Source organism: Alexandromys fortis, unplaced genomic scaffold, assembly GCF_014885135.2.
Source record: "Alexandromys fortis isolate MF-2015 unplaced genomic scaffold, M_Fortis_MF-2015_v1.1 scaffold_134, whole genome shotgun sequence".
NCBI lineage: Eukaryota > Metazoa > Chordata > Mammalia > Rodentia > Cricetidae > Alexandromys > Alexandromys fortis.
In genome coordinates this window covers 2381397-2402604 of record NW_026068007.1, presented here as the reverse complement: position 1 = coordinate 2402604, position 21208 = coordinate 2381397, and the positions used below count along the sequence as shown (strand labels likewise).

Genomic DNA, 21208 nt, shown 5'->3' with positions numbered 1-21208 from the left:
ATAGGAGTCTCCAGGAAAGTTAATTCTGATTTTCTTACCAAGTAGTGCTAGCATATGGATCATAGACTATACACAAGGATATCTTGGAATGTTATATGTGTGTGTGTACATAATATTTCTATGTATAACCATTTCTATGTAAGCCAAACTATCAATTTTTTTTATTTGTAGAATCTCACTTCTAAATCTTTATAAAAATGTAAATGAAGAGTAAATAAAAACAGTAATTTATGGAAACCGTTAACAGTTAAAGTTGTTTATTTGAAAATTACTGGTCTTTAAAATATCACTATGACATGAAGAGGAAAGCATGCTACATGTGAAATACATGCATGTAACTTCCTTTGTGCATGATGTTGCTGCATTATATTCTGCTTTAATTTCTTTAGAGGTTGCTCGTCTTACACAAAAGTGAAGAAGTCATTGCCAGAGCCATTTCCTGGGGTAGCTGCAATAAGAAGCCAAAAGATGGAGTGGGGCTCGGGGTTCAGGGGTCAGTATATTCCGGTTTACTCTTGTTCACTGTTTTGAGCCTCGTCTTTGAGACAGACTTCTAAGAACTATATAATATGCTTAGGCAATGGTACCAAAGTGGTGGGCAAGATCTGGTATTCAGACAGAATTTGCTGTTTCTCTTCAATAAATGTATTTTACATTTTTATAAACTTTATTATAAAAACCATGTAAAACTTACACATAGAATTTGGTAATGAGTCATTCTCCCCAGATTATTGTATATCAGATCAGGGCCATAGCAAGATTATCTATCAATGAATTGAATAATATGTTTCACATGTACACACAGTGCCAGCAGTGGAACTGGACCCTGGCTTACATTCTGCTCTGTCATTTGGCTGTGGAGCCAACAGCTAACTCACACTCAGTCCCCTCATCTGTAAAACACAGAAATAACAGTCCCCGAGATTACTAAGTGCTGGTACGATGCTAGGAATAACATATAGATAATCGTATTAAAAAGCCTTTTGAGCCATCTTCCTTTGCTATCAAGGCAATGATAAGGAAGAAAAAAAAAGGTTTATTTCCCATGCTTGGGGGAAGGGAAAACATGATCAAAATATACTGTATGAAAAAAATTTATTTCAATGAAATAAATTTAAAAATAATTCTAATGTATGAAAGGCACGCTGTACCACCTCAAGCAACAACCCACATACAATCTCTGGCACCAGCACCGATTATTCTCCAATATGAGAAACTTAAGAACAATGCAATTCAGTCCATGATCCCAGGCAGTTCTCTCTTCGGTCTCAATCTCACTTCACAAGGCTACTGCGAAGTCACCTAAAACATGTCTGTGGGTGTTCTGTTATGCTGGCAATGCAGAGGAAGCCAAAGTGGTTTTTATTTTTAAGATGAGAAACATATTTTAATTTCTGTATTTAGGAGTGCTTTCCTTGCATGTACCTAGTGACTTTGGAGGTGAGAAGGGGATCAGATGTGGATGCTGGGAACTGAACTTGCGTCCTATACAGGAGCAATAAGTGCTCTTAACTGATGCTGAGCCACCTCTCCATATCCAAGTTCTAGTTGCATGTTTTGTGGTAATTATTATTATAAAATAGATAGTAATGCAGAAAGGTAATATAGAGATTACATATCTAATGGAGAACATTTCAACCGTAAAACCTTCACAATAGAATTTGGGGCAGACTTCATTTGAAGAAGAAAAACTTTGAGATGGTAGCTTTATTTTTATATACCAAAATTGTTAAATCAAGAAAGACACACGACAAAATCTTCCAATATACAATAAAGATACTGCAGAGGAGTAAAATGTTCCTGGTTAAAAATAATTAGGAAGAGTCACATACTAGTATAACTTTGGATAGTTGGATAAAGTCAACACATTTCCTAAGAACCAATCCTAAAAAAGCTGGCATTACAGAAAGAAAAAACACAAAGAATGTAAAAGAAATGAACACTATCCAAGTATTACCCTTTCACGCGTGCTGTCTAGCCTAGAAAATTTATTCATAAGGTTTTTCAAATAAGGGAACACAAATATTTCCAGTCATATATCTACTTGAAACAGAACAAGGAGAAGGCACACATTAATAACGCTATATTGCGGGATAATAGACATCAGGCAGAGGCTACATTAACGAATTTAACCATCTGCAAGTTCTTTCAGGTCAGGCAATTTACCAGTATACGTTACACAGAAAACCTGCTGCAGAAAAGAACTTCTACAGTGGTGACAGAACCAGAACGTAACAGGATACAAAATGCTATAAAGGAAATTAGCTGCAAAATTAGTACATAATTAAAGTGATTTAATTATTATCATCAAAAGATTTACTAGAAAACCACAATAAAGAGTAAGGAATTGATAAGAAGCATTTTGCCCGAGAATAAACCATTTTATTTAAGATCGACCAGAAGACTAACAGTTATTCACCATTAATCTATCTAAACAGGGTTCAATTTACAATGCTAAGAAAATAAGGGTTTTCCTGCGGGAATTTTTGAAAATTCAACCATATATTCAAGGTTATGAAGTGAGAGAAAGCAAACCTCTTTCAGTCACAGAGAAACTCATCCTCTTTACTCCATTAGAGGAGTATGTGGTAGGGATGTGGATACACTCGCTTGGTAGAAGTGCTTGTCTTACAAGTATTAGGACCTGAGTTCGATTCCCAGAACCCACATAAAAAAGCTGGGTATGGTGTTGTGCACTAATAGTCCCTGAGCTGAGCAGGCAGAGAAAGAGATCCTGGGGTTTCCTGGCCGGGCAATCCAGTTAGTAACTTGGTGAGCTCCAGGCCAAAGGCCCTGTCTCTGGCAAAGCCAAGTCAGGCAAAAGGAGCAACAAAAAAGTAGATGGCTCCTGAGGAATTACAAACAGGTTGTCCTGTGTACAAGTATGTGTACATACACACACACACGTACACACAAGTGATTTTCTCATACTATGATCATGCACATACACATATGCCCAACAACCGCAAAAATATAAAAAGAAAAAAAAAACAAAAATCAAAACAAATGTGGCAATGATGTAGGGAAAACTAAAAAATACAACAACACCATATTAACTGTATAATGAACGTTTCATGGTTAAGTCAAAGGTGAACTAGGGCTTTTCTAAATATCATTTTGTCAAGACTTTCAAAGTTTTGAGCATCCTTAAATTTTTATGACCAAATAAGACAATTTTAATTTGATTATGTTTCCAAGCCTGGTGGTTATATATTTATTTTTAGGCTTTAAACTTCAAGGATCTTAGATCGAGGAACTCATTACAAAATATGCACAAAGCATCAAGAGTAGAATAAAGATTTTCGTCCATGGGAGGTGTTAAGTAGTAAACTGCCAAACACCCTGACACCAGTATTATTATAGACTGAAAAATGCCATCTTTCAGAAGATTGTTTCTTTGATACGGGACCTTAAAAATATGAGAGATGGGAGTAAGGGCACAAAAAATACAAGTAAAACTCTAAAGGAAAAGCTGATTCAGTTTAACATGAATGTAAGTTGGGTATTTAGAGCATAAATTGAACCCTGCTTTATTTTAAAACACAGCAAAAGTTAACAGAATAATTCACACTGTAAGTTCAGAGAAAGATCCACAAACCCAATTTAACTGATTTTAAGAATTATTTCCCAAATGCATTAAGAATAGACATAGCCCCAAGATTATTATTTAGCAAAGGAATAACAAATTAACACACAAGATGCAATGCAATGGATCAGTTTCTGCTGTTGGTTAGCATTGCATAGAGCAACAATTAGAAACAAATAAAAACTTCTATTTCCTACCTAGATCACTGGCTACCATCTTGGAAAACTTTCTGCTTTTGGTCTTCACTGAAAATAATATTTTAATATAAAATGTCAAAATCTATTCAGAGTAAACTAAATGAATTAAGTATAAAAAGAAGATACTTTAAAATAAAGATACTATACCCTTTTCTATAAAATTATTCACTTTTTGCTCATCATCTGAATTGTGTGGTGATGAAGAACCTACACAAATGAAGACAATGGAAGGAACAGGGGCACATGGTCAGTGACAAACGCAGTGATGGCACAGCAAACAAACACAGATTAAAATCCTGGTGACCACCAGACTTGGTGACCTCAACTCTGAGAATATTCCAGTACTGCATTCAGTAGTATACAGTCTTGTATAGCAGAACCAACTATATAGAAATTTATTTCTAATAATTTTTGATTCATAATAACTAGGCAAAATCTTGTTGTACTTTATATTATTTATAAGTCAAAGAACACAGAAAGAAAAATATAACCTATTAAGTACATCTTGACATATCTTATTGATTAAATTATCCACTACCTTCCCAACTGGAGATTACTTCCCCTTCTAAGTCCTCATGATACTTTACATACTTCCGATACAATATTTACCATTTAGTTATGCAGTACTTTAAAATTTATTCATAGATGACCTTCCTTCCCTGAAACAAACTTGGAATCAATTTTACACCCCATTTGTGATCAATGGTGTGTATTTCATGTAGATGTCACTAGTTCATGTTAGGCAAATGAATGAAGCTTTTCTGCTAGAAGAAAATATATAAAACATAACAGAGAGCAAATAAAAAGATATCCTTTTATGCTGAAAGGAATCCCAGTAAAAATAACAAACCTTAGTTAATTAGGTAGACACCTGAAATCTTGAACTTGACTTCCTCCAAAGTCATCTTTCTTTACTATGGCCAGGGAGACAGTCTCACTAAGAAAAGCCTGCCAACAAGGGCAGAGGTTTGCAAACACTACTCTCTGAATAGTCTATGCTGCTTTTATTAACAGCATCCATAGATTCTCCCCAGTCTCACTCAGAACTATCACAAAGCCATTGCTGACCGCAGTGACAGTTCCAGAGCAGAAACAGGGACAGCTGTTTTTCATATAAATACAACATAATTAAAGAGGATAAAGGCCATAGGATCTTCACATTTTAAAATATTGTCATCTTTGATACCAAATGGCTGCATAAATTTATGGTAAGTGTATATTATTTTATATATTTCATATCAGAGTAATAATAGGCTAGCATGTCCATATATTAATATTAAAAGAAGTTTGGTGTTTTCTAAACAAAAACAGGCAATATGGTTGAAAATGCTTACTACTGGTTGTTGTAATTTCTATGATAACATATGACAAGTTACAAATTTATTTGAATAAATCTACCAGATTACTGTAATTTAACAAACATGAAAACCATATACAACTTCTTATTTTTTTCAGGCCACATATAAATACCAAAAGTCACCGTTTTTATAAAGCTATACATGAATCTTCATTGAAAAGAGCCCAGCAGATTTCTCAACTCATCGCAGCATCCTATATGCCTATATATATGCAAACAGATGGATTACAGAGAGACCGCACCACTTCTGAAGTGCGACGGGAAACAGTCAGCGGTCCCCGAAATAAGTCTGTGCAGTAGTCACGTCCACCTGCTTCTGTGATGTCAGCTTCAGAAGACCACTGTTAATGAAAGTGTTTCTGAAAAGAGCCCTTATAGAAATTATCTGAGCAGCTGACTATTTTGGTTACAGGATTTAAATGACCCTCAATTTTCTCCACTGCATTCATAAGCTTGGTCAATGTTGGTCTTGACAGAAGGCACATGGGCATTTACACTTCCAAAACACTGATCTCTTCTCAGTACTTCTGAGGAACTCATTCTAAGTTCCAATTCACTTTTATACATATATTTCTCTTTTACACATATTAACTTTTAAAATACCAACTATTGTTTTTAATAATTCATTATGGCCATTTAACAATTTTATTATCTCATTGTGAGTAATTCAGTCAAGCATTTTTGTTATTTTCACTCTACGGAAAACAATTAAAAAAAATAAAAAGTTGTCTGTGTTCACTTTTAATCCCAGCAGACAGGGGGCAGGACCTGGTGTGAATAGTGAATTCCAGGCTAGGAAAGCCTGTCTCAAAATACCAAAGACAAATAGATTAAGAAAAAGAAAATTGTGGCTTTTGAGTCACCTCAAATTTATTTAATCCACTTTTATCAATAGACATTAATTTGGTAGTAAGATAAATGAATGATAACAAATTTTTCCTTTATTTTTCAACTAAGAAGTAAAAATGGATGAGGCAAACCAATTGTAAATATTAAGAGTAAGATAATCAGGCCATGGCAACAAAGAATATTAGTAACTATCATAATGGAAAATATATCCAAGCTGCAAAGGTAGTGACCAGACGGGGCCTGACATGGGCCTTCTAGCACCCACTTCAGTGTGCTCATCTCTGCACACTGACATCCACAGTGTTTTAGATGTTATCACTGTGAAGCTTGGCCTTTTTGAAGAACACTTTTTCTTGATGTGTAAGAACAGACTTGATTCCTCAGAATTCTGTCATCTGAGCATGAGCAAAGGCTAATCCGAATACACTGCAGGTTTTAATTTTAAGAACAAGAATTCATGTCTTATGATCGATCTCTTTGATGTTACAACTTTAACTCTATTTCAAACGGACAGAAATGTTAGAAACAATAAAAAAAAAGGTAGCATCTCATCAATGTTAAAATCATACCGAGTCTGTATATAAACCAAGAAGCAAAATATATTCTGAAAAGTTGAGCCACATTTGAGTTTCTTCTACTTGGAGGATCTCTGGGGCAGGATTTAGAGTATAAATATTTTATGTAATTTCTATACTTATATTTAAGTATCATTTTGAATTTATCTAAAATTTTGTGTATTAAATGCTTCATTCACCTGCCATTTTAAAGTGTGGCCTAGTATGAAGAATATTAATTTATTTGGGCTGAATATAACAAAACAAATTAGCAATTTAATAATGATATGTTTCATGCCCAAAATAGTCACTGTGCTCAGGCCCTTAGTATACTTACAACTGTATTTGGGGAAGGCAGGAAGAGTAGAAATAAACTTAATGTACTTGGAAGGAACAATGAAGATAAACTACAGTTCCAACTCCAAATTTAGAAAGATTTCAGTCTACAAGAGGGAAAGTAATTCCTTCCTATTGTCCACAACTTTACTGATAGGCAGGCAGCAGTGTGGCTTCTGTGGCTCTGTTTTAGGAGTTTAATGGGCAAAGTGAAATAAGAGGTTTAAATAACAAAATACCTGGGTGGATAGACTCTATGTGAGTGTATGTTCATGTATGTGCTGTGTGTTGGTGTGTGTGTGTGCACATGTGCATGTGTGCACATATGCGTGTGTGCACAAGCGTACATGTGGAGGCCAAAGAGCAATCCCAGGTGTCATTCCTCAGGTGCTGTCCACCTTGTATTCTGAGGCAGAGGCTCTTATCTTGGAACTTGTCACACAGGCAAGGTTAGAAGGCCAGGAAGCCAAGGGGATCCACTGTCTTCACTTACCCCGGGCTGGGATTACAACAGCCAATCACTGTGCTTGGCTTTTCTGTGTGGGCTCTGAGGAACAAACTCACATCTTCCCAAAGGCAAGCCCTTTACCCATGGTCCCTCTCCCTAGTCCACTCTTCAAGCTTGAAACATCAAATGATCAATTTGTGCAAAATCAGAAAAAAAAGCAATTGTAAAAAGAAAACACAAACTCTTTCATCAATGTAGGGCTAACAAAGTGGAAGCAGAAATATGACAGGGATAAAAATACTCCGCACAGTGCACCCCTACAATTCTTCCCAGTACAGGAGAATGGCTGGCGTAAGACAGAAGTCTAAACAAGGGGTTACTGATGCTGAGAAAAATCTTGCTAAGAGAAAAGCTAATGAAGATTCCTAGGTAGAAAACATAATACATTTAATTAAAATAATAAAGTTAAATTTACTAATGACTAGCAAAGCTACAATCTTGTACAATAACAAACTCAAGACTGTACATCTAAAGATACTCAAATGTAGTAAAAACAATGTTGGTGTGAAACAGTAATATGCACATGGGTCACAGGAAGACCCTGCAGATAAAAAGAACCGCTTTGATAAGAACATAAATACACAAGAAATGACCTTGATCAAAATGAAAAACAAATGCAAACAGGGTACAATTTCACTAAGAGTCCTTTTTTTCATACTGTAGCAAACTATCAAAATCTTTAATTCCATTTGGTTCTGGAGGTGTCATGAGTGACAAAGGGCTGGCCTACTATGTACAAGGTCCTGGGTTTGAGCCCTATCATTGAGCAAAAAAAAAGGGGGGGGGATCTGTCATAGCATTGGATTGGACATTATTTTATAATTATCAAAAAGGTGAATTTTCAACTAAAAATTCAACTTTCCATGATCCTACTTCACTCTACTAAACATCAGGAGTATCTAGAAGCACAGATCTGAGACAGCTAGAGCATCGATTCAATGGTAGGTGGGAAATACGTTTAACACTGTTATCTGTAAGAAAACTAACTGGGCACTCAATCATTCAAGCCTGAACAGACACAGCTATGGATTTTTATTAACATGAGCCACATTTATTTCCCCTTATTAACACTGTTATGACTTTAAGACAAATGATATGTTTCTCATATGTAGTTATAAGTGCATATAAAATTGTACTGATAAGCCATCTTAGTTTTTTTTTTAAATCTTAATTGTTAATGAAATAAAAACCAGATTACCGGAAGTTGGAGATTTGCAGCGATCCTCTGTGACAACAGTCCCTTCAGTAATATCACACAGGCCTGCTGAAAGGCAAAACAAGAGCAAATGACAACACACCCATTTATACAAGCTCATCTTCCACGCAGGGTCTATTTCACTGCTAACGACACTTAAAGACAGATTAACGGATACGGCAATGGTGAGACTTGAGATGGGAGCATTCTGGTAATAAACTATCTTCAATTAATATGGCTGTGGTCCACTGAACAAGAAAATTTAAAAACTGAATTTCTAAACGAAGTGATTTATTATTTTTGGATATCAGATATGACCCAAGACCTGTACAACACCAGAGCTGTGGAGACATGTGACTTTCTCAAGGGAGAAGAAACACTTATGTTTGGTAATTTTTATATAACAAGAGTCCTCAACTCATCTTTCTAAGTGGTTTTCCTTAAGTCTTAAATACATTGCTTAAATATTTTAAAATTATTATGAAAATATTTTGTATCTCTTAAATTTGCAGTATTTTAAATATTGCTCATTATCTATCCTATTCAGTATCCCTCTTTAAGAACTATAGTATCACATTTTAAAACCTCTTAACAAATACTTCTCTCAAGGCAGATATGAATTGCATAAATTATGTATGATCCATACTATAAAACGGCAGAAATTATAGAAAAAAACCACTGCAAAGTATTTTATGAGGAGGTGAAGGGAAAGGGTTAACAGAAATGAAGATATCTGAAAAAGTCACATGGAAACCTATCGTATCAGAAATCAATAGTAACAATGATAATGATAATAAAGACTGTAAAGGGACGTACACTGGATAGGTGGATAATGGTGCTCAGACTATTCAACAAGAAGGCCAACATGGCATGCTTCCTATTATTTCATGAAATAACAATCTTACAATTGCGATGCATAGTACATAGTACATACGTGCATTTACACATTCTTTAAATACTTTTATATCCATCTCTCTATTCAGTGTGTGTGTGTGTGTGTGTGTGTGTGTGTGTGTGTGTGTGTGAGGAAGAACATGCTCCAGGTCATATGGAAAGGCTAGAGGACAACTTCTGGGAACTGGTTCACTTGTCCCACCTTTAGATTTAGGGAACTGCACCAAGGTCACCAGGCTTGGCAACTAGTGTCTCACCCAATAAGCCATCTGTCAGCATGCCTTTTGTAATCCTGTAAACCCATTTTACTGAACACATATGCACCCACATACGCACACACATACATACACACACACACACACACACACACACACACCTCTTCTTACAGCTTTACTTTCTGTGGTTTCAATTACTCACTGTTAATCTGGTCTGAAATACTAAATGGTAAATTCTAGGAATAATTCTTAAATTTTATGTAGGCACCTTGTTAGGTAGAGTGCTAAAATCTCACTGCATAGGGCATCACTGTTCCACCTAATGCATATCTACCTCCCATTAGTCAGAGAGGACTAGTCCTGCTCACTGACTAAACAGTCATAGTGTTGTAGTGCTTACGGCCAAGTACCTCACAAAGGTGCAGATGCTGATGCGCCTACGAGAGCCATAAACTGCTTTGAGTACCATGCCATATCACCACAGGGAGGAGGAGCATGCACAGCAATAAGACATTCTGAAGTAGAGAGACCATTTGCACATAAGTGCAATATAGAAATATGACTTGTTCATTTTAGTATGTTATTGTTGATAATCTTACTGTGCCTCATTCTAATTGAACATTATCACAGGAATGTATGTAGACAAGAAAACATAATACACAGAGGGTCTGAAATGGGTTCGGGTATCCCCTAGGAACGAACATCCCTGAGATAGTTTTACAATAATCCTTGTGAGGCCTCAATCCGTATAATAATTTAATGGTAATGTAATAACAAAGTTAACATTTTCAAGCTTCAAATGATAATATTTTATTTTATAAAGCAAATTAATAAGTGACTCTAGAGTCCTAATCATAATAGACTCCATCTGTTGGTAGTAAATACAATTCTCCATTCAAACTGACCTTTAAAAAGGTTGACACAGTGTGATGGCACTTGTGCTACAGAGCAAGAACAAATTACAAAAAGTAGGAGGAGGAGGGGGAGGAGAAGGAGAAGGAGGAAGAAAGCAGCAAGCTAGGTTCTATAGCACATATCTGTGACCCCAGAGCCAGGAGAGGGAGGCAAAGGCAACCCTTGAGTTCACTAGCCTGCTTCTAATTTTAAGACAGGGTTTCAGCAGTCAGCCTTGAACTGGAGGAGAGCCTCTTGTCTCGGCTTCCCACATCTTACAATTGATGCATGCACCCTAATACTTGGGTAAGAATATCATTCTTTTTATAACAATACAAATTTTAATGCCAATTATTATCTATTAATTTTATATGAAAAAATAAGTAAATCAATTTTGAAATCAGAGGCATAAATATTCTAAAGATGTTACTAAAAACATCAAAAATTAACCCTCCTTTCTGTCCTTCTATGAAGTAGTCTCTTCTACATAGATGTACACCCCCAGTTTTTAGTTAAGAAACCTTAGGTAATGAGAGTAAGGCAAAATTACAACGTGAAATATTTTAGCATAATAAAACTTTGATATAGTTCTCATATGCCTAACATCTATCTCTTCAATATAAAATGAAGCAAATAATATTATAAATTATATTAAAGAATTTACTATAAATAAATAATAATAAATAATAAAGTAGGATGCAGTAAAATTTAAGGAAAAATTAATTGTATGATAAACCTTAACCTAGTCTTAGATAAGTTCAGACATTCAATAATAAGTAATTTAGTGTAAACCTTCTGAAGTATAAAGGGGAAAAGAAATTAATTTTAAGACTAGTAAGAATTTTACAAGTTTGTAAAATCTGAATTTTTTATAACAAAATGTTTTAATATTCTTTCATAACCATTTCCTTCCAGGCTTTATAAAGAAGCTCGGTTGGGGCATGTTGCTCAATTAGCTGTTATGAGATAACTCTAAATAATGAGTTTAGTCTTTTAGATGTAAAGTATTTTAGTTAATTAGTAAAATGAAAAGGGAAACAATGATCTTACAGAGAACAAAAATGTCAAGACATAAACGACTTACTTATAAAAGAAGAACGGAGTCTTTTCACTGACTCAGAGCTAGGAAGGCCGCACATGCAAGAAGCCACAGCCAGCATACCTTAGTGAAGCCATGAGGAGGAAGGGAGAAAGAAAGGAGACAGATACCAGAATGGCATGGCTGGAACAGAACTTCTGCTGGAGATAATACATGACAACATGGTCGGACTCAGACAGACAAGGCAGAACAAACTGTGAAAAAACATCCTGACCATTAAGCAAAATGCCAGAAAAGCCTAACATTACCTTTCTTTTTTGTTTCGTTTCCTCACATGTTACAAACTTGGTAGCGATCATTAGCCAACAATGTACTGAGAGCAGCTTAAATCTGAGAGAATGTTAAAATGCTCTGTGCGTGTATGGCAGATACGTATATGTGTATGTATGAGTGTGTGTGTGTGTGTGTGTGTGTGTGTGTGTGTGTGTGGTGCTAGACTTCATGGCTTCGAGCACCCTGAATCAAAAAGAACTTTAATTCCGTGGGCATGCAGAGAATGTGCACAGTTCCTTAAACCAATGCTTACCAGGATTCCGCAGACGAATGAAACAAGCCCTGAATAAAGCTCCCCTTAATCCTGGTCCAGCTGGGAGGGTCCCCAGGAAAACTAAGCTCACTGTCGATTATTGTTAGAGGTCTCCTTAGTGTACCCCCATATCATATACATGAAGTTATCTGCTGTATATCACGAAGTAAAATACAAGAGGTACAGGATACTTAGCCAGAAATATGTGTATTCTATATTCTAAGAGATATCAGCATTGAAGCAGTATTAATACTAGATATTTAGCAAACAGCAAAGAACACTACAAAGATTTTTTTTTTGTATGAGCCTGAGCTTGTGCCGAATCAAGGCTATCTATACACACTCATTATCAGGGAAGCAAATCACCTCTGAGCCCACTTTCACACAGGAATGATTGCTTTCATTAGATGGTTCAAACTCAATTATTAGCTGAGAGGGACCAAACAGAAATCTATTTCTATTCTATAATAACTGGACATACATTCCTAGTATTATGCCTTAGCTGAAGTTTCCTTGTGACATTAAAAGTAACCCTATATTATTAAGAACAAAAGAAAACAAACCATAAAGGAAACACAAAACAAAAACAAGACTCCTATGTCTGGCTGGTCTTTGGTTGTTTGCATATCCAGTTTAAAGCAGACTCGCTCTTTGCTTAAGGGAAGCACTCACAGACACAAGGGGCATATGCATGCGAGCATCTGCAGCACTTAAAGCGCAGGAAGGTTTTCCTTTCTTTTTACCTCCTGAAGGTTGGCGTGATTTCCGAGGCGACCGGGGTTCTCTTCGGTAAGGATCGTTTGAGCCGTACAGTTCTATGGTGCTGAGGTTGAGCAGTACTGCCTTCTGGAGGTAGTCAACCATTGCGATGCCGTTACAGTTGCCAAAAACCACACTGACAATGGGAAGCATAAGTATCTCAGTGCAAACAAGTCATTAGAAGAAATGTGAACTACAAAGCTGAAGGATAGATTGGTGGGCCTTTCAGAAAATTCTTTTTCCATTTATTTTATCGACTATTCGTGTGTGTGTGTGTGTGTGAGCTTGCATGTGGAGTTAGGGCATCTGGGGACTCGCCTCAGTTGCCTGAAACTAAAGGCAAGGATAGGCATGGGAGTACAGAGTACACAGTCTTTCTCAGGAAGCTATTCATATCTCTGTAGATATTATCTATATCATTAAATCAAGCATTAGCACCATTTATAAGAATATTTGACACGAAAGCTGAAGCTTGATCAGACCTCCCTCCCCTCACATACACACTAAGCAATATAAATGTCTATTTTTCTGTTCCTGGGAAAATGGAATTATAGGTTAGAATAATCTCTGGTAACTCCTCTGTCAAGAACAAAAAGGAAATATAAGCCTTGGGAGGTACCCTTTGAGCTGTGCAAAATGCTTTCTTCATTACAGTTTAGGAACCACAACCTAACTTCTGGTGTATAATGGATTCTTATTCTAAGAGCTCTTAAAGCATCTTGGTAGCTGGCATGTATAGGGGAGTGACGTCATAGTCAAAGAGGATGGACAAGACGTTGACTAGCAGACGATGAACTCAGAGAGGAAACCTTGCACTCGGGTGCAGATGAGGACACTAGGCATGAACACACAGGAGCCAGAGGGGTAGATGTTTCAACTGAAGCTTTAAAAATGAGCTACACATTATATAGTCTTGGCAAGTAATTTAAATTTAAAAACTAGAGAAGGAGCAAAAATTTCCACCAAATAAACAAGCCCACAAATATAATAAAAACGTATAATTAATTGATCAATTTTTAACTACTTTTGAAATTTCCTATTCTTTCTTTTAAGTCTGTAGTTTTTTACTGTTGTGGTTGTAATGCTCAATAAAGTATTTAGAAAGTAGAATCTGTTGTTCTTCCATAAGAACAGCCAATAAAAGGCAGCCAATAAAAGATACTAGGAGGCTTCTCAGCTTACAACCAGGTTAAGTTGGATGTACAAATCCAAGAGACAGAGGACGGACAGTGAGTTAGCAGATTAGCAGGAACAAAAGTACAGGTGACTCTCCATGGCTACTACTGAGATCAAGACAGGTCTGTGCAGAGACACTACTGTAACAGAGACCACGGGGCTGTGCACAGACACTACTGTAATAGAAACCACAGGGCTGTGCACAAACAAACACTACTGTAACAGAGACCACAGGTCTGTGCACAAACAAACACTACTGTAACAGAGACCACAGGTCTGTGCATAAACATGGCTGTAACAGACAATACACAGCAGTTTCCTACTGTGATGCTGAGGTTCTAAACATAGACAAAGTATAACAACTGCTTTATCTATATGCTGAAGGCATAAGGACAATTGCAGTTGTGTACAGAGGAGTATTTTGTTAAGACTGCTGCTATACCCTTAGAAATCTGTACAAGTTGACTTTGGAAGCTGAGAAAACACGACACTGTTACAGTTCCATTTATACAGAATACAGAATCCATTTATAAAATCTATGTTAGAGTTGAAGAGAAATGTGAGAACATTACTTCTCAGGGAGACACTGAGAGGGTACACTGACTTTCCCTCAGGTAAGCACGCCCAATACTGTACATCAGTAGTCACAGCATAGACCTACAAGAACTCTTCAAAACAAAACCATGTCCCCCCAAGAGCAGAAATACTGAAATTATAGCTACACAGCAACACTTTAGGCGATGATACAACAAAACCCACGTATGTTTATACTTAAATGCAAAATTACATAGGGAATACTACAAAGAGACTAAAAAAACAAAAACAAAAACCAATAAAACAAAAAGAACCCTCATACTTACAGCCCGTAGGAAGAATTGAGTGCCAGGCTGGTGATCTGCTGTGGAGGTTCTCCACCCACCCACACCAACTGAATAACTAGTTCTGTCTGATAACCCGGAGACTGTTTAAGTGGTGAGCTTTTGACTCTGGAAAAGAAAAAGGAAGACACATTAGCATTTTAACACATTTCCAATTAACTGATTGCCTTTTGCACATGAAATCATACATAGTCATGCAAGAATAATTTTATACAGGAGACCATACTAGATTTCCTAAAATGTAGAAGTCAGAACACTGTATTCTAGAAGCATTTAACCTCGTTGCAGAGATGAACACATGCCCGAGTGACAAAGGTAGTGAAATACTGGCAAATTATGGATAGAATGTTATGAGACAGGAAAGGATGACGGATAAGAGAGAATAAGTGGGGAAGAAAAGAGGAAAGGAAGAACAAAAAACAGGAAAAGGTAGGTTTAAGAATGAGCAAAAGCAGCAACAAGCAACCAGAAAGAAAAAAAAACCAAAAGAATAAATGAATGAAAGAATAAAGCTTAAAATCACCCCTCCCCCAAAGCAAAAATGAGTATAGAAGTCAAAAATTAGTACAAGCAACTGATTTGTGGTGGGTAACTTTTTACCACATAAAACGAAGTAAAGCACTTCTCCACACTCTGCTGTTCATTTGTAGATAATGCCAGACCCAGCAGATGAGGTGGACCAATTAGGAAATTGTTCTGATTGTTCTGATATTAAACAATATTTCTAAAGTAGACTTAGAATACAGTATGAGGTAAGACTTGATGTGGCTTATAACTTTCTGGTAGGTATAAATCAAAGGCAATCCTACATTTATTTACTAATTTTTACTGTGTGTACAATGCGCAAACCTCCATGCAAAAAAACAGTTTGCATGAGTCAGTTCCTTCCTTCCATGGTATAGGTTCTAGGGATCAAACTCAGGTCATCAAACAAGGTGGTAAGCACCTCTCCCCTAGAAGACAGAAATCCTGTATTAATTTTAACTTCTGTATACAAGATCCACAGAATAAGTGAGTAAAGGAGAGGTTGGACTGAGTTACATGAAGAGAGGAGAAGTCACAGTGACTGTAAGGTCAAAATTACTAAATAAATCCATTAGGTGAGTCAGTAACGAAGGCTTAGTTCAGAGGAATATCTAGGAAATCTGAGGTGATGTTACGCATCTATGAATTTCAAACCACTTGGCAGAGAGGTGTCAAATACCCAAATCTCACAAATAATGGATTAATTTGTACTAAACTTGTTTCAGCTAAGTCTATGATATTAGAAAAGAGGGAGGGGGAGAAATTTATAGAAATATGAGACTTTCTGAAGAATCCTTAGACTTCACCCCTGCCATGCATGTATCAGCAACCTTCATGTGAAAGAAATAGATTTAAACAAGAAGAGCAATTTATTTGCATGTGTAACTGTATTTTAAGCTGAGGGTGCCTTAGACTGCACAAATGCTTGCAAAGTCTGGTCTTCCACTAATTCTCTGGATTCTGCCTTGGAGTGACAGAGTATAAAGGACAGCAAGATGACTACTCACTGTCAAACAGCCTGCAGCTTCATTAAGAGGCAGAAGCACTTTTGAATAATTTTGCTGGTACTTCTACAGTGAGAAGGACTAAGATACTTGTTAGCAATGTGCTAAGAAAAAGATAAGAGTCGGTTGTCAAGACTACCAGGAGGATGAGAGTCACTGTACACACATGTAACAGGAAGTGAACTGGAGTCACCTCTGGCCCTCAGAACTATAACTGCTGAGAGAGAATTTCTGTTGCTTTTCGGGGAACTGGCCAACATCCACCTGCATTTGTTGATCTTAAGGCATGAAAATGAGAATTGAGGCATCTGACCTCTCACCCAGAGGCAGTTTTGACACATACAGGCTGAGCCCAAATGGGGCTGGCTATTCTTGCTCGAATTAGGCAAGAAGCAAGCCTCTAGGAAGCACGCCTTGGACCTGGCATACAGAATGTGCACACTGGATTAGGTTCTCAAGGGCAGGAGCAGATCTTACAGTAATAACTTTAAAAGTACATACAGGCTACGCTTAAGACTTGTGGTGAGGATAAAGCGATGGATGCAGTTAGGAGCATGTAGTGCTCTTGTAAAGGACCACAGTTCAGTCCACAGGACCTATGCCAGGCAGCTCATAACTGTCTATAATTCCAGCTCCAGCTGATCGGATGCCATTTTCTAGACTTCACTTATAGGCATCAACACCCATTGTATACATAGAAATATACAAACACCAACATACACAGTAAATCAAACAAAATAAATCTTTTTAAAACTTCACTTTGCTAAGAATAAAAAAAATATTATTCTTAATAAATGGTACATATCCTGAAACAGGCAAGGCCGTCCCTTCTCGAGACTCACTTGTTTTAAAAACCATGCTCTCAAGTTTTTGAGAACATACAAAGAATTTCTGGAAAACAAGTACTTTGAAATAAAATTTAAAAAAGTGAATCCTAAAAAACAAAATTGTGATTTTTTTCTTTTTCTTAAATGTCTGTTTGTCTTAAGTGGGGAGTGGCTTTTTTATTATATCTACATCCTATCCACCGCATACTCACTAGAAGAAGAGATTCCAGCAGATCAACAGTAAAGTCAACACAAAGCCTAGTTCTTCACTGAGTACAAATGCTGATCTGTCACCTCGCCACTTAGGATCCACTACAAGAAGAGCTTCTGTCCCATGTGGAGACTGAGTCACAGTCTTCATGTCATCCCGCAATTACAGCTCCTTACTCATCACTTTAGTTCTCTGTGATCTTCAAAGAATTTAATCACTCAAAAATAGAAACTGATCAACAACAACAACAACAACAACAACAACGGGCGGTGGTGGCTCACGCCTTTAATCCCAGCACTCAGGAGGCAGAGGCAGGTGGATCTCTGTGAGTTCGAGACCAGCCTGGTCTACAAGAGCTAGTTCCAGGACAGGCTCCAAAGCTACAGAGAAACCCTGTCTCGAAAAACCAAAACAAACAAACAAACAAATAAATAAATAAATTATCCAATTTATCTCTGCATGAATTAGTATGGTCTTAAAATAATAGAAAATACAATCTATTAAATAAAATGAAATTGATGCTAAGACTCAGGAAAAGATAAAATGAAATATAAGAACATTGAATTCCAAGTGGAGATGATAGGAAGGAGAATTTTCAGAGTTCAGTGAAGAGAATGAACATAAACCACACAGAACCTGAGTTCAGAAGGCAACGGCTGGCAGAGAAGGTGTAGTGGGTGACCCAAGGCCATCAACCTCGTTATTTTAAACGTTGTCAACATCAGGTGTAACAGCATACCATAAAGAAACAAGCTCAGTCAACCACAGCCGAACACAGAAACACCTGTTCTTACAGGAAATGCCACCGGAGGTGTACTAATGATTACCATTTTTCTAAATGAAGAGATAACATGTAAAGTAGACCTAATGTTTTCAACTTACTTTAAGCAAGGTACATTATCACGAAGCCCATCAGATGAGCTGCTACTGGTGGACGGATGAGACTGAGGAGGAGTGGACTGAGGGTTGGAGCTGCCCACGGGGGTGGACAAAGGTGGCGGCTGCTCACCCTCTGGCGTTTCCACCTCATTTATTTCATATAACAGTCGAACTTCAAGCATCTGTCATAAAAGAATGACTGGTTACCTATTCCTAATAATTAAAAAAACTTGTAATATAACATACCAGAAAGAATATCTTTAAAATTTAAGGTTTAAAAATGCTATATTTCTAGAGTTAAAAGGAAAAAAAAGTTTCTACTCAACCTTTAAAAACCGTGTGCATGGGTGGGAGTTCACACATGCACACGTGTGCATAATGGTTTTAGACTCTATGGAATACCAATAGTTGATATTCCTTAAATAAAAGACATAACATACTTAAAAATTCAGATAGTACATTAATATATATGCAAAAGTGCTATTTTCACAAACTAGATGGCGGCATAAATACTGCGGTGCTTTCACATTTTTATGTACAAGAAAATTGTTTACTAAAAAATTTTTAAAAGCTTAAAAATATCAAACAACTGACAAGGAAAACAGTGAAGAGGTGATTACCGGAATGACTTCTGTAACTACTTCCTGTTTGCTGAATCTATAGACGATGACATGAGCTGACACTCCAGCTATGCACAGCATTCTGCTCTCTGGGCACCAGGAGATGATCTGAATGGCGTATGGATCTTCATCTACAATGTCGGTGTTTGGTCTGTCATCTTTATTTCTTGACTTTTCAAATACTTTAGACGTTTTTAATTTATACAGTACTTGTAGAGTTACTAGGAGAAAGTATATTATAAATTTTAGCTGAAAAAAAATGCTAGTTCTTCTCTGCCAGCCCTTGCAGCTATTCCTTATGCAGATCCATTTTTTGTGACCCCCTGCCAACCCATAAATCTCTCTCTACCAGGGACCAACAGCTCCCATACTTGGCTAGGATTTATCCCCCACCCCAGATGCCACACTTGGCTAGAACTCAGACTGGGAAACAGCAAGCAAAGACTGGAATAAGCACCCAGCAAAGATAAGAGCAGGTATCTACAAGAAATACTTTAACCATCATAACCATAGATACTTAGATTCCAGTGCAAAATCCCAAGGATGGAGAACCATGATAATGATAGCAACCGTGGGAACCTGCCTCCTTCACAAGGCAGCAAACCTACTGTAACAAGAACCCAGAAAACTAACTTAGCTAAATCACAACACAAAGACTTAAAAGTAGCAGTCATGAAAATGTTCAAGCACATTAAAAAGGAATGGAATGAATGCCCCAATGAAGACTGAACATATAAAATAGACAATTGATGAGACAATGGAAATAGTTCAAGAAATGAAAGTAGAATTTAATAAAGAAATAGGAAAACTAAAGGAGACGCAAACTAAAATCAAACTCAGGAAGTCAAACAAAAATCTCACCTATAGCTTAGAAGACATGAAATAAGAGAATTTCAAGTCTTGAAGACAAGGTAGAAGAACTGGGTAGGTCAGTTAAATTAAAAAAAAATTCATGAACAGACCATCCAGGTAATCTGGGACACCATGCAAAGACCCAATCTACAAATTACTGGGATAATGATGGGAGAAGATATCCAGGTCAAAGACTCAGAAAGTATTATTTAACAAATTCACAGAAGCAAAATTACCCAGTCTAAAGAAAGAGATGCCTATCAAGTTAAAGAAACATACTGAATACAAGAGAGGCAGTGCCAGAAAAGAAATTCTCCGTAACACATAATAACAAAACAATAAATGTATTGAACAAAGAAAGAATATTAAATTTTTTAAGGGAAAAAAGCAAGTAACATAAAGGCACGCACAGGTGGAAATAACACCTGACTCTCAAGGAAGACTCTGAAAATCAGAAAGGCCTAGAAAGATTTTGTATAAGCTCTGAAAGACTACAGATGCCAGAGTAGACTACCATACCCACCCAAACTACCAATCACAACTGATGAAGAAAAAAAATCCTCACGATAAAAGCAGTATAAGGAATAGCTGATCATCGATCCAGCACTACACAAGCACTACAAAAACAACGTCAGTCTAAAGAGGATTACTGTATCTAAGAGGACACAAGGAATAAACTGTCCTAGAGTAATTCATCACAAGTGGGGCAAAAAACACTGATACCACCACAACAAAGTATCAGGAATGTACAGATATGTCACCGATAATTCTCAATATTAGTGATCTCAATTCCTAATAAAAAGACACTGACTAGCAGACTGGATTAGAAACATGATCCATCTTTTTGATGCATTCTAGAGATATACCTCACCATCAAGGACAGAAATCTACTCAGGGTAAAAGGACAGAAAAGGTATTCCGAGAAAATGTGCTTAAAATGAGCTAGGGAAGGATACTTCATATGCATTAAAGGAAAACTTCACTAAGAGCTATTCAAGTCTAAACACTTACACACCACATACAAGTTCAGAAGCACCACTGTAGAGAACAATCACATGGTGACCCCCATAAAGAGATAGCAGACGACTTCAACATCCTACTCTTGCCAACGAACGGGTCAGAAATTAAGTAGGGAAACACTGGAGCTAACTGTTATCAGAAATCAACTGGACTTAACAGACACCTTCAGAATATTTCATTCAAGCACTAAAGAATCTACTTTCTTCTCAGCAGCCCATGGACATTTCTCCAAAACTGACCACATGTT

General features: G+C 36.8%; 1 protein-coding gene across 7 annotated transcripts in view; it reads right to left on the bottom strand.

Annotated features, from left to right (window-relative positions):
* The window catches only part of Stxbp5 (syntaxin binding protein 5), a 129027-nt gene that overhangs the window by 19162 nt on the left and 88657 nt on the right, over positions 1 to 21208 (bottom strand). For 2 of the 7 annotated variants that reach the window (XM_050161587.1, XM_050161589.1), the window contains exons 15-19: positions 19090 to 19310; positions 18473 to 18651; positions 15006 to 15131; positions 12954 to 13105; positions 8586 to 8651 (exon numbers count right to left, since the gene is read on the bottom strand). In XM_050161587.1, coding sequence (XP_050017544.1) covers positions 8586 to 8651; positions 12954 to 13105; positions 15006 to 15131; positions 18473 to 18651; positions 19090 to 19310 — 744 coding nt within the window. Of the gene's footprint in view, positions 1 to 3783; positions 3832 to 3930; positions 3991 to 8585; positions 8652 to 12953; positions 13106 to 15005; positions 15132 to 18472; positions 18652 to 19089; positions 19311 to 21208 lie in introns of all 7 variants that reach the window. The other 5 variants (XM_050161588.1, XM_050161590.1, XM_050161584.1 and 2 more) reach the window with 4 other exon arrangements.